The 14,667-nt window shown below is 45.3% G+C and overlaps 1 protein-coding gene across 1 annotated transcript in view; it reads left to right on the top strand.

Annotated features, from left to right (window-relative positions):
* GABBR2 (gamma-aminobutyric acid type B receptor subunit 2) overlaps window positions 1-14,667 on the top strand; it is a 312,072-nt gene that overhangs the window by 259,548 nt on the left and 37,857 nt on the right. Inside the window, exon 13 of the mRNA XM_081103760.1 lies at window positions 2,168-2,290. Coding sequence (XP_080959886.1) covers window positions 2,168-2,290 — 123 coding nt within the window. The remainder of the gene's footprint in view (window positions 1-2,167; window positions 2,291-14,667) is intronic.

Here is a 14,667-nt window from a genome sequence, read left to right as displayed (position 1 = left end):
CTACCCACCCCACTCATGCTCAGCCACACACAAAGCCTGAAGGGTGAAAAACACAACTCAGCCACAGAGTAGGGAAAGGTTAAGCAGCAATGAAGTGCACTTGCTTGGGGAATAGTCAGACCAAGCTTGGGAAAGGCTTGAATGCCAAGCAAAAGAGCTTGGCTGAATTTATCCTGTGCATGACAGGGAGTCACAGAAGACTGGAACCAGGTGACATGACGTGGTCCCTCCCTCAGCTGCCATCTGAGGAAGCTCCTCTGATGTTGCAGTGCTGCCTCCATTGCCTGACATTAACCTCCTCCCAAGCCCCGTGTCCCCCAGCTCCTCCTCTGTGAATCCACTTCCTCTCCTCCAACACCCTCTTGTCATCATCCAGGACAAGTCCATCTCTCCTGCCAACCCTGGAGGGCAGCACCGGGGTCTGTCCATCTCTGTGTCACCAGTGCCCAGCACAGGGCCTGGCACTGAGTCAGTGCTCAGGGCATGTTTTCTTAGAGCATCATCCATCAGTCAATGCTTATTGAGTACTTTTTCGCTGACAGGTGCTAAGAATGGGGCAATTAGCAAAAACCAAACTGCACAGAGCTCACAATGTAATAGGATGACAGACATAAATCAAATTATCAGAAATATAGTGTGAAGTGGCTACTCGTGGGGACATCAGGGTGGGAGGGTGCCAGCAGAAAGGCTGGGGAAAGACCTTCCACGGGTCAGGCACAGCGTGGGCAAATGCTCGAGGACTCAAACCGCCCTGGGTGAGCATCACCCTGCGAGCCTGTCCTCCGAGTCCTAAGCTCCTCAGGCATTTCCTCCTTTTGGCCCAACTTCTCAAGGCTGGCAGGGTGTTGCTTAGCTTCCCTGAGGGCAAAGGTTAGCTGGGTTTATGAAAAGCATCAGCGGTTCCTTAGATGCTTCTGGAAAATCTCAAGGAGGGGGCTTTGCCAGCGCTTGCCCCAGGTAAAATGGTTTTGGTAGATTTGATCTCTTCGGCAATAACTCAGAGATACTTTCTTCCTGTTCTTTTCACGGTTCAGCTGCAAAGAGGTCCCTTGAGTTTCTATTTCTCCTTTAAAAATGGCTTTAATCATTAAAAGCCAGACCTGGTGATATTTCTTAAGCTTCTGCCTCAGCTTTGTTTATTTTTCTATAATCTTTTCTAGAACTACTTCTTCACATTAGCTTTTATTGGAGGTGGGGATGGTACATAAACATGCAATGAGTGAAACACAAGTTAGCTTTGGCACTGACAGCGTTTGTCCCCAGGCCAATCCCTACCAAACGGACAGAAAGTGGGGTGGGAATTTCATAGTGCAATAAAGATATCAAATGCTGCAAAGACGGATGGAAGTTATATTTCTTCCTTTTATATGCCTTCATCTCAGTTCAATCCATCAAATTCCCTACTGCGTGCCAGGCCCTGCTAGGTACTGAGGATACACAAATAAATGTTAACTGAGAAGGGCAGACGTGTATACAACTTAATACAATGTTGGGTCGGTGCTGTAAATATTGGAGGGTATGGACCCTGGAGATAGGAGAAACGTGGTTCCAATCTGGGCTTCACCTCTTAGTAGCAGTATTACTCTGAGCAAATTACTTAACCCTGCACTAGCCTCAGTTTCTTCATCCATAAAATGGGAAAAACAATGTGCATCTTTAGATATGAGATGATGTATGTAAAGCCGTCAACCTAGAGGCAGGTTGTTCTTACTACTATTACTACTCCTGATAATGAAGTATCTGAACAGTGCTATAGAAGTAATTAGTTCTGCTGTGGGAGTGAGAGGGAACTTCATGGAGGAGATAACAATGGGTCTGGGTCTTTAAGATTATTAGGAGTAGTCCAGACCGAAAGAAAAGAGTGTTTTGGACAAAAGAACCAGCTCCTAAATAGGAGTGGGAGGTGAAAATCACAGCAGGGCCGCAAACTAGGAGTTGTCAGACTTAACTAAGTGCAGCGTGTGTGTAAAGGTGGCCAGGCCACGCTCGGGAAGGACCTTGAATGTCCAGCAGGGAGCTTGGCTGGTTTATCCTGTGATGATGAGTCTCAGGAGATTCTCCCACTGAGGGTGACCCGATTCCGTCACTCCCTGACCCGGCCCCTCACTTCTCTCTGGGAAGTTCTCTCTCTCACATGCACTGCGTGCTGCTCTCGCCCTCGCTGCAGATCATCAAGGACCAGAAACTGCTTGTGATCGTCGGGGGCATGCTGCTGATTGACCTGTGCATCCTGATTTGCTGGCAGGCTGTGGACCCCCTGAGGAGGACGGTGGAGAAGTACAGCATGGAGGTAAGCGCAGGCACCGGTAGGAGGGAGGCCCTCGGGACGCTGCTCCCAGACACCTGGGGACAGAGGCAGACCGTCTACTCGGCTGCCCACGGTACACTCCTTGAGAAGAAATCAAGATTGTCACGGGGAAATCATCACAGGTCCGCATGGGCCCACGTTCTCTATCAGAGACATCTCATTATTTCTGCTTTCCTCCGTTTGATACCAACATTATTTCAGGAAGGCCAGATAGACCGTCTTCACTCCTGGGGGCGGTGGTGAAAGAATTTGTCTAGGTATATTGATACATGCAGAATTACGGGGAAATGTTGGGCCGCTGATATGAATATATTTTCTACACATTGTAGAAATCTCCATTTATATGATCTACTGGTCCAGAAATTACATTGCATTGTTATTCTCTTCTTTAAAATCAGTTCCCTAATGAGTGCTCCTAGGGAATAAGCATGCTGAGAGCTCCTGTGAGGTACTATATGATTTTCAAAGTGATAAACAATAGATTTCTTTTCCCACATTTGATATCAGAAATTTGTTTGTTAAAATAAAGAACCTTACATAAAAGTGCTGTTAAACATATATTGGAATAGTCTTGCATTCAGCCTTGCCCTTCACTCAGTGATCTTCCCAGGATTCTTAAGATTAGGGAAGATCAAGATTAAGGAAGCATATTTTTGTTGATTTTCTCTGGAACAGTTAAAGATGCCCTCGGTAGAGAGAGCCGGCTGCGCAGGGTGTGCTGTATGCTGTGATTTCTCTATGGAGTAGTAAATTCTGATGAGAAAACTGGAATTTTTTCCATTTCTCCTACTGCATGGTTAGGTAAATTTTTTTGTGGCTTTCAGTGTGACTTCTTAAAGTAACCTGGAAACCATTGTTTTATGCATTGCGGCCAGAGCCTTTTATCCTTCTGGACAAGAAGGTTTTCTAGCAAATAAGATGCCCAGCATCGTTTATCTGGAGACAGACAGGGTTTGCGCAGCACAGTGAGAAATTATGCAGTCAGAGTGGTGGCCGAGGATGCAGTTTCTAACAGCGTGGATTTAGGAGGGAGATTTAGGGCTGTGGCCTTCGTCTTGTTGCCTTTGGTGTACATCCTTCCTGGGAGGAAGCAGACCCAACAGACCCAGACAGATCCAACACTGGCTGTGCCCATGGATCAAGGGGCAAGAGCTCCGCTGAGGTCACCTGGGTAGCAGGCTGTTTCCAGAAGGGAGGTGCTATCTGGTCACCATTCATCCATACAGGTGGCAAAGGAGTAGTCCTGTCCCCCAGCCCAGCCCGGGGGAATTCCTCATCCACCACGCCACCACTGGCTGGGCAGTGTGATCCCATTGTAATGATGAGGAAACCGCCTGTCCGGCATGGCTCAGTGGTTGAGCGTCAACCTATAAACCAGGAAGTCACGGCTCATTTCCCGGTCAGGTCACATGCCCGGGTTGCTGGCTTGATCCCCAGTGGGGGGCGTGGGGGAAGCAGCTGATTGATGATTCTCTCTCATCATTGATGTTTCTATCTCTCCCTCTCCCTTCCTCTCTGAAATCAATTAAAAACAATTTTTTTTTTAATGATGAGGAAACAAACCCAGAGAGGCTATATAATTTAACCAAGATTACTCAGCAGTTCAGTGGCAACACCACTGACTACTCTCTCATCTACTACCCCACCCTGCCTTTCAACACATGACAGCACTTTGCATTTTTAGGGGTCTTCATAGACCTTTGGTCATTGGCCACAGATCTGTGAAGCAAGTAGGACAGGGGAGTGTGTCCACATTCTGCAGATGAGGACTAAAATACAGTCATGGCCGACTGAGGAAAGAAAGAGAGGGAAGAGAGGCCAGTCGAACAGAGCCCTCGGGAAGACCTGGAGTAGGGCAGGTGGACAGAAAACAGATACAGCTGGCTTGATACTGAGCCCAAGGGCAGGCAAGGACATGGGCACGGCTACCTTCACTCAAGGTTAAGTTGGGGCTGGGCATTCACTAGGGGTCCGCAGGCTCCGGCTGTGGTGGGGAGAGGCTGTGGAGTTGGAGTCAGCCTGAGTCAGCCGACTCCAAAAATGGATCTAAGAAGCCTGTCCCCCTGGACCTTTTCAAGGTGGTCAGTCTTGTGCAGTCTGATTCTTTTAGTAAGTGATGGTTTGCTGTCATCATCTTCCCTTTCTTCCTTCCTTTCTGTAATAAGTCCTGCTGCTCTCAAGCTCTGAGCATAGAACCCTATCCCTTGCCAGACCTTCCAGGGCAATGATTCTCAAACTGAGGAGCTGTGGGTTGCCGTGGAAGTGCCTCTCTGTATAGAGAGAAAACTGAGTCTGGGACAGGGGAGGGTCCCACCTGGGGCATCCAGACCTTCCCAGGCCAGGCTGGAGGAGAGCCAGCTCTGGCTCTCAACTCAGATGCCCTGTCTCTGTGTTTCCTTCCAGTTATCTGCTGAGATTTCTCTCTAAACCTTCTCTGGCCTGCTCCTCTTTTCCTCTTATTTTAGAGTTTCCCTGTCACTCTGTTGCCATGGTAGCAGAACCCTTTGATTTGTTGAACCACAGGCCTGTCGATTTATTGTCGTTTATCCACCAAACAGCGCTAAGCTGTCATTTGTTTTCTGTCAGACCCTCATCTGTCAGACACAGTGTGATGACTGAGCAGCATGCCCAGGGGATGAGGAGTCCAAAATTCTCCCCGCGGGACTGTTTTTCCCAGGACCTCTAACAAGAGAGAAAGTCTACGCTTGGGGGAGAGGTGATCAGAGATCTTTGTGGTCTGTTCCCTCTTCCCCTCGCCTGCCCCAGATGCCTTAGATTGTTCCGGATACTCTGAACACATCAGGATTCCACTCACAGCCCTTGCTCTGTGTTTCATTTTCAAGTCTGTGCCCATGCTTACCCCTTCTGGAACCTTCTCTGACAAATAAATGAACTTCAGTTCCAGGCCCTGTGTTACCACCAGATTTACAAGCCGGCCTTTCTCCACTCCCATCCCTAGCATCCTGAACATTCCTCTGTGGGAACATTTCACATGCTGTTCATCTGTGCTGAGTGCATCTCTGACCCACCCCACTCATCCCTGCTGGACCACCAGCTTCTCCAGGGCCAGGCAACTTCTGAGCAATCTCCCTCACTGCCCAGCCCAGCACCCCACACACATCTTCCATCTTCCACTGGGGAGATCGAGGTGAGCACAGCAGCCATAGCCTTCGATTTTACGTTGCCCACAGGCTAGTGGGGGCTGATAGACATGTAAACACATAAGAATAATTATTTTAGATTGCATAGGTCCTGATAAAAAAAGAAAAAAAAAAAGAATGAAGAGTTTGAGAATAACAGGGAGAACCCATGGAAGCGATTCTCCCAGTGACAGTACATGCAAGTGTCCAAGGGATGAAAATCAGATTCTTAAGGCCTGCTGGAGGCCTCCCAGTGCCATATCCTCATTCACTGTCATGCAGTAAACATTTACATAGCTTCTGTTACGTGCCAGGTATATTTTCTCTCAGTCTATGTCTTGACTTTTCATTCTCTTAACATTGTCTTTTGCAGAGCAGAAATTTTTTATTTCAATGAAGTCCAATTCATCAATAATTTCTTTCATGGATCATGCTTTTGCTGTTGCATCTAAAATTTCATTGCCAAACCCAAGGTCACCTAGATTTTCTGCTGTTATCTTCTAGAAGTTTTATAGTTTTGCATTTTACATTTAGGTTTCTAATCCATTTTGAGTTAATTTTTGTGAAAGGTGCAAGGTCAGTGTCTAGATTCATTTTTATTCACAAAAATGCCTGCTTGTTCCAGCATTGTTTCTTGAAAATACTCCCTTTCTCCACTGGATTGCCTTTGCATCTTTGTCATAGGTCAGTTAACTGTATTTGTGTGGGTCTCTTTCTGGGCTCTTTATTCTGTTTCATTGGTTTACTTGCCTGTTCTTTCACTAATAACACTTTGTCTTGATTGCTATAGTTTTATAGTAAGTCTTGAAGTTGAATAGTGTCAAAGTTCTCTGACTTTGTTCTTCAATGTTGTGCTAGCTGTTCTGGGTCTTTTGCTCCTCCATCTAAACTTTAGAATCAGCTTATTGATATCCACAAAGTAACTTGCTTTGTTATTGGGATTGCATTGAATCTCAATAGACCAAGCTGGGAAGAACGGACATCTTAACAATATGGAGTCTTCCTATCCATGAACATGGAATATCCTTCCATTTAAATAGATCTACTTTGATTTCTTTCATTAGAGTTTTGTAGATTTCCTCATATAGATCTTATACGTATTTTGTTAGATTTATACCTAAGTAATTTTGGTTTTGATGCTAATATAAATAGTATTGTTTAAGTTCAAATTCCAATTGCTCCTTTTTGGTATATAGAAAAGCAATCAACTTTTGTATGTAAAGCTAGGGTTCTACAACCTTGTTGTAATTGCTTATTAGTTCCAGGAGGGTTTTTTGTTGATTCTTTGGGACTTCCTACTTAGACAATCATGTCATCTGCACGCAATTTTATTTCTTCCTTCCCAATCTGTATACCTTTTATTTCCTTTCTTGTCTTATGTTTATATTAGCTGGAACTCCCAGTACAATGTTGAATAGGAGTTATGAGAGGGGGCATCCTTGCCTTGTTCCCTATTTTAAGGAAGGCATCTAATTTCTCACTATTAAGCATGAAATATAAAATAGTTCTGCTGGCCAAAGCCGAGAGTACCTTTGGGGAAGTGGCAGGGAAGGCAGATGATGCAGACAGCACCGGGTTGTTAAGGGCCATGTGTGCTAAGCAGAGAAGTTAAAACTTCAAAGTTAAAGACCATTAATCAGGAAGGTGACATGATCAGATTTGCCCTGGCTGCAGGGTGAGAACAGATGGGGAGGTGAGGCTGGAGCCCAGAGATGGCTCAGAGGTGGTCTTTGCTATAATCCAGGCAGGAGCTGATGGTGACTCAAAGCAGGGCAGTTGCACTGGAACAAAGAGAAGTAGGTGGATTTGAGAGATATTAGGTAAGCAGACATGACAAAGCTTGCTGATTGATTGACTCCAAGGGGTGGGAACATGGAGGCAGCAAGGACAATGCCCAGATCTCTGGCTGGTTGGTGGATGGTGGATCTCTTCAATGAGGCAGGGTGCAGAATGAGGAGTGGATTCATTTCTGAGTGGAGGGGCTTGGAAGATTTTACGCAGGGTCCTAGAACACAGCGGAGCAGTTTGTCCAGTAGACAGAGACTCGAGGGAGGGGCACATTGAGGATGGGAGCTGAGGGAATGAGTGTGGTCCCCAGAGAGTGGTATAATAAGAAGTGAAGATGTCCTCACTGGAGCCTTGGGAATCACTAAGCGGTGATGGGAACAGGAGGAGCAGCCAGGAAGGGGACTTCAAAGTGGTGGTCAGAAAGGAAGGGAGTAGCCAGAAGAGCCACCCATGGGCGGGGGCAAAGGCAAGAGAGCTATCCATGCAAAGGGGAAATTTGAAGAAGGAAGATGTCTCCAGGGACAGATGTCCTAGTCCTAGACCAAGGCGAGGACTGACTGGTGCCCTGCCCATGACTCGGCCCCTTGCTGGTGCTTGGTGCACCTTTGTTGCATCTCAGTCTTGCCTTCATCTGCTTTACAGTCTGATAGAAATATTGGCTGTTTCTGCACTTCAGATATAGCAGGTGTGGATAAATCTGCCAAGTATGTTTAAAAGGTTTTGAAATGTAATTTTTATTGTTGGAAAAAAGGGAAAAAAAATTCTCCCATTTTGAACACCTACTCTACTGGTGGCGATGGGAGTAGGTGTTGGACATACAGGTCTGGAGTTCAGGGAGAGGTGTGGGCTGGAGATGGGACCGTGAATGCAGACAACATAGAGATGAGATGGAAAGCCTTGGATGAGAGCACCAGTGGGGGCCGGGGGCAGGGGTGAAACTGATGGAGGAGAGAAGAGGACCAAGGACATTCCCTCAACCACACATGCCCGTGTTTGGAGATGGAGGAGGTTGGAAGGAAACAGCAAAGAAGACCTGTAGGGAGAGCCACAGAGATAAGAAGACAATCAGATAAGTTTGGTTTCTAGGAAACCAAAGGAAGCAAGTTTCAAAGAGAAAGTTTGGATGAAGTGTGTCAAATGCTGTTTTTAGATCAAGTAAGATGAAAACCAAGAACTGACACCGTGTATATGTGTGCATACACACACACAACACCCATCTGGGACATTTTTTTCTTTTAAGAAAAATAATTTGAGTTAATTTCCCCAAAAGTAAAAGCAGTGCATACTGATGGTGTGAAGACAGCCTGTGAATCTAGGTGGAAGGGTGGTTTCTTTTGTTCCCAAGCCTTCCTTCTATACTAGATCCCCACCATTCTGAATGGTTTTGAAGCAGAGAGGAAATGGAGGACAGCACTCAAGGTCACTGACCATTGGCACCCAGGAGAGCCACAGGGCAGCCACTGAGGCCGCACCCTGAGGCTGCCTGCACTCCCTGAAGCCTTCGCCATCTGTTTCCCAGGCAAGCGGCAAAAGAGATGGGATTATGCGCAGCACAGTCACCCACGGGAGCCATGTGTGTGGCGTTCACTGGCGGAAATAGCGGAAGGCTGTCTCCACAGGCTACTAAGCAGCCCCACCAAGAATCCCCTGCACTCTGGGTTCTGTGGCTTTCTGGATATTTGGTCAGTGATCAAGTTAAGGGCAGTTTGGGAGAGGGGAAAACTTCAAACTTCCCTCTATATTCCATACTTTCACCAACCTTTTTTGTGGAAGCAAATGAGGGGGGGGGAGGGGGGGGCGGAAATCATGGACTACATTTGGCTTTGAAACTGGTGGCTTATTCCACTTGTTTCTATGGAAACAGATATTGGAAGAGGCAAATACATAGTTTTAAATAAGTTTAACTCTTATTTTCTACCTCCCTCTACAGTTGCTCTAAAAACTCCTAAAGCAGACACTTTCTAGAAACATCTGGTATCTTCATAAAGCTTGTCTAAGCCCCATGTCACTCTATTCATTTGGAAATAAAGCGACATCAGAATGGCTAGGGTGAGCTGAGTGCTGAAGACCAGGATCCTCTCTGCTCTGTGGGCTGCTCACAGGCAGCCTGGTGGCCCAAGGCTTAGGATGCTAAGGGTCACATTCCAAATGATGGGTCATCACTACCCGTCCTTGACAGTGGGACAGGTCTTTGTCATTCACAGTCATCCACAGGGTATTAGATGGCCAAGCTGGGGCCCCAGCCAATTGCAGACCAAGTTCCTGTTAGCTGAGGGCCTCCTGGGTTGGTCTGACTCCTCTCAGGAAAGGGCTGCATTATCTGAAACTCTGATCTTATCATTCTGCTATTTAAAATCCTCCCCATCTGCTAGAGGAGGAAGCCCACACTCAGCCGTTCAGCAGGCCCTCACGGATCTGGCTCCATTTCCCTCCCAGGCTCGTCTCAGCCCCCTTCCTCACTCATGTGCTGAGCCATTGGCACTTCACAGCATCATGCTCTCCCTTACTCCATGCCTCTGTACATGCTTACCCTCTCCACCCAGAATGCTCTCCTCACCCTCCCCGCCCCCCAATATGCTAACTTCATGTGAAAAATTCCTGCTTGACCTTCAGGCAGAGCTCAGAAGCATCTTTTCCAGGAGCCTTTGGACCAGCAGCTCCTTGGATGCCTCTGCCCAGGCCCCATCTCACCCTGTTGCCCCTTTTCTGCTCACACCACTGGTAATTATCTGCCTGTGAACCTGGCCCCCCATTTCATGACCTCCTCAGAGGCCGAGGCCATCTGTGTGTCCTCAGCACCCACTGGCAGGGCCTGGCTCAGATTAAGTGCTCAGTAAATATTTATTGAATAAATTGTCCCCTCCACCTAGAATTCTCTCCCCATGCCACCATATGTCCAACTTCAACCCATCTGTCTGGGCCCATTAAACCAGATTCTCCAAGAAATGTCTTCGCCGAGTCACAATTTAATTTAATATTACACCCTCACCTTTTATCAAGGGCCCATTTATGGGGCTAAAGCTTCCAGTTGAAGAATGATTCAGCATCTTCTATAAAAGACTGTTGTTCAGTGTGTGACTTAGTACCCCTGAGATAAAGGGCCACAGGATAGATCCTAGCAGAATTTAGCACCAGGAAATGGGCTGTGCTCTCCCCATGAACTTGTGTCTACTTCCTTCCTTCAGTCAGGCAATTGTAATTCAATAAGCCACTCTCTTTTCTTTTTAACCTTGGCTGCCAGAAAGTTGGAGCCAAATTCAACACTCTGGGCAATGACCATCTTATCTCAGGTTCCTGGAGGATTATCTCTTGTACTGATCACTTGTGTTTATTTCTCTAACTGTCCTGCATGTTTGGGCTTTTACTGTGTGCTGCCTCAGGCCCTTTGGGAGAGGGAGCAAGATGTAAATTGCAGATGAAGTTATTAAAATGAGAACATTAGGTGCAATTTAATTGGAATGATATGCCAGATAGACATTTTAAGGATGTCCACAGACATTGGCCTTCTGGCTTGGGACCTGGCTCAGCCCAGGCTGTGGTCAGCTGTGGACCGTTCTGGACAGATGGCCTCTGCCGGCTACAGCCGTGTTTCTGGAACACCTCGTGTCAGAGGCATCTTAGATTTGTGAGTGATTGAGTTTTATTTCATGTTCCTTGATGGCATCCCTTATGCCCTCGGGATGCACTTGGGCTCCAGAGACCCCTCAAGACACAAAACAAAAGTCACAGCACCACCATGGGCACCAAGGGGACAGCCCTGAAGTGGGAGACTCTGGTCTCACCTGTTCAGTGCTCTCCAGGGGATGGGCTATTTACTAGAAATTCTCAGGTCCATGGAGCAGACAGCTGGGAAACTGTCTGCAATCCTGGCATCTTCTGACCACTGTGTGCCCTAGTAAAGCCATTCCAGTTGTTGAGCAAAGACAGCCCTTACATTTTGATGATTTTTCCACACATCCATATGAGCAGAAACATAGGCTATGGCACCCACAAAGACTTTTCCTCTTTTTTGGTGGGGGAATTCCAACCAAAGTACCTCTTTGTAAATGATACATCAACCGGGCACTCCTTCAGCACTTATGTGGCCACCATACTCAGGCTCCCTTTAGGCCTACAGTCTGATGGGCAAGATTAGACACACACAGAGTGGCATCTTCTCTATGGCATGTCCCTGCAGATTGACTCTTGGTTTTAAGTTTGAGTTACTGTGTTGAGGTACTGGCCTTCCTTTTCTAAAATGAAGCTAGGATTGAATTCAGACTTAATGGGTGAAAAAATGAGTGAGAACATGTTATTAGTCAGACTGTGCTAGGTTTTACTGTGGTAACAATAACAAAAGATGAGCAACTCAATGGATTAAAATAATAAAGATTCTTTATTCATCATAACACTTGTCCATGGAGGGTCAACTATAGGTTGGCTATAGCTTTTTAAGTCCAGGATATAGCTGGTGGAGCACCCTCTGGGATGGTTTTGGGGGTAGGGGAAAAGAGTGCATGCCAGAGTGTACACTGACTTTTAGAGTTTCCACTCTAAAGTGTCACATGTCATTTCCACTCATATTTCAGTGGCCAGAACATGTTAACTCTCCATGCATGAGTTCAGTGGGGCAGGCAGGAACAGTCCTACCATATGCCCAGAGGGGAGAGAAAAGCAGATATTGGTGTCCAGCCATAACAACTACTGTAGTCAAGTCCACCCAACTTCCTATCGCTGTCACAAACATCGCCCTATCCACTGGAAAGTGAGTTTCATCAGAACACAGAAAGAGGGACAGTTGTAGTTTATTTACCGCCGTATCCCCAGCACCTGAAAAAGTGCCTGGCACATAGTACACACTCAATAGATAATATTAGTTGAATACCTGAATGAATCTAGCCTTAGAGCCATCTTACGGGGTATTCTCCTGCAGACTCTACTGTCATAGTCCTGCAGACTCTACTGCCAAATCCTATCCTAATCCATCACTCTGCCCATCTCCACTGCTACCCCTGAGGTCCAAAGCACCACCATCTCTCATCACCTGGCATCCAGAAGGGGACGCACTGAGCCAAAGCTACAATTGGCACACAATGGACAAGAGGTAGGATGAGAATAAACAACCACCTTTATTGTTTAAGCCACTGAGTTGTTGTTTATTGTTGTTGTTACCAAAACTTTATAAGCAAGCTCTTGCTCTCACTCATTGCCCCTTCCAATCCATTCTCACATGGCAGAGGAATCTTTTTTAGATATAATTCACATACCATAAAATTCAATTTTAAAATGTATAATACAGTGGTTTTAGTACATTCATAATGCTGTAGAGCTATCCACTTTAATTCCATAAAAGTTTATCACCCCGAAAAGAAACCCTGTTTATTTTACCCATGAATCCCTGTATCGCCTTCCTTCCAGCCTGTGGATTTGCCAACTCTGGATATTTCATATCAATGGAATCATAGAATATGTGGGACTTTTTTGTGTCTGGCTTCTTTCAGTTATCAGAATGTTTTTTAAAGTTCCTCCACGTAGTAGCATGTATCAGTTCTTCATTCCTTTTTGTGGCTGAATAATGTTCCCTCATATTGATATGAGAGTCCTGGTGCACAAAATTCGTGCACTCGGAGGGTTCCCTCAGCCTGGCCTGCACCCTCTCACAGTCTGGGAGCCCTTGGGGGATGTCTGACTGCCATGGAGGCGGGAGAGGCTCCCACCACCACTGCTGCACTTGCCAGCCGTGAGCTTGGCTTCTGGCTGAGCAGCACTCCCCCTGTGGGAGCACACTTACCACCAGGGGCAGCTCCTGCATTGAGCATCTGCCCCCTGGCGGTCAGTGTGCGTCATAGTGACTGGTTGTTCTGCAGTTCAGTCAATTTGCATATTAGCCTTTTATTATATAGGATACCACATTCTGTTTGTCCATTCATCAGTTGATGGATATTTGGGTTATTCTCACTTTTTGAATTCCACTTCTATTAAGAATGCTGTTATGGGCATTCATAACAAGTTTTGTGTGAATATATGTTTTCCATTCCCCTGGGAGTGTGTGTGTGTATATGTATGTGTGTGCAGAATTGCCTGTTCACATGGTAACTTTGTTTAACATTTTTAGGAACTACTAAACAGTGCCAGAGTGGCTGCACAATTCTTCATTCCCACCAGCAATGTATAAGGATTCCAATGACTCTACATTGTCACCAACTCTTATTTATCTGTCTTTTTTATTATAACCATCTTGCCGATGTGAGGTGGTATATCATTGTGGTTTTGATGAGAATGACTATCAAATGACTAATGACATGGAGTATCTTTTCATGTGCTTATTGGCCATTTGTATATCTTCCTTGGAGAAATGTCTTTTCAAGTCCTGTTTTTAATTTAATTGTTTGTCTTTTTGTTGTTGAGTTATAAGTGCTCTTTATATGTTCTGGATATTATACCCTTGTCAGATACGTGATTTGCAAATATTTTCTCCCATTCTGAATTGTCTTTTCACTTTATCAATAGTATCCTGTAATATACACAAAATTAATTTTTTAAAATATATTTTATTGATTTTCTACAGAGAGGAAGGGAGAGGGATAGAGAGTTAGAAACATCGATGAGAGAGAAACATCGATCAGCTGCCTCCCGCACACTCCCCACAGGGGATGTGCCCGCAACCAAGGTACACGCCCTTGACCGGAACCAAACCTGGGACCCTTGAGTCTGCAGGCCAATGCTCTATCCACTGAGCCAAACCGGTTAGGGCTACACAAAATTAATTTTGATGAAGTTCAAAAAGTATCTATTTTTATATTTATATATTTTTATCTATTTACCTATATTTTCTTTGATTGTTTGTGCTTAGGTATCATAGCTAAGTAACCATTACCTGATCCAGGTTATGAAGATTTATTACACTTGAGTTTTCTTCTGAGTTATATAACATTAGCTCTTATATTTAGGTGTTTGATGTATTTTTAGTTAATTTTTGTATATGGTGTAAGGTAGTGGTACAAATTAATTCATTTGCATGTGAATTTTTAGTTGCCCAAACACCATTTGTTGGAAAGAGTATTCTTTCCTCATTGACTACTCTTCTAATGCCTATTGAAAATCAATTGAGCATCGATGTATGATTTATTTCTGGCCTCCCAATTCAATTCCATCAATCCATATGCCTATCCTGATGCCAGTACCACACTGTTTTGATGACTGTAGCTATGGTAAGCTTTGAAATTGGGAAGTGTGTGTCTTCCAACTTAGTTCTTTTTCAATATTTTTCTGGCTATTCAGGGTCCCTTGAAATTCCAGATGAATTATAGAATCAGTTTTTCTATGTCTGCAAAAAAGGCAGTGGGATTTTCTTAGGGGCTACACTGAATTTGTATATCAATTTGGGAAAAATTACTGTTAACAATATTAACAAGTCTTAACTGGCCTCTGACATTCTGTCTCACCTTGCCC

This window comes from Myotis nattereri (assembly GCF_964212035.1).
Source record: "Myotis nattereri genome assembly, chromosome: 12".
NCBI lineage: Eukaryota > Metazoa > Chordata > Mammalia > Chiroptera > Vespertilionidae > Myotis > Myotis nattereri.
Note: the sequence above shows the minus strand (reverse complement) of the source record. Positions and strands in the feature narration are given on the sequence as shown.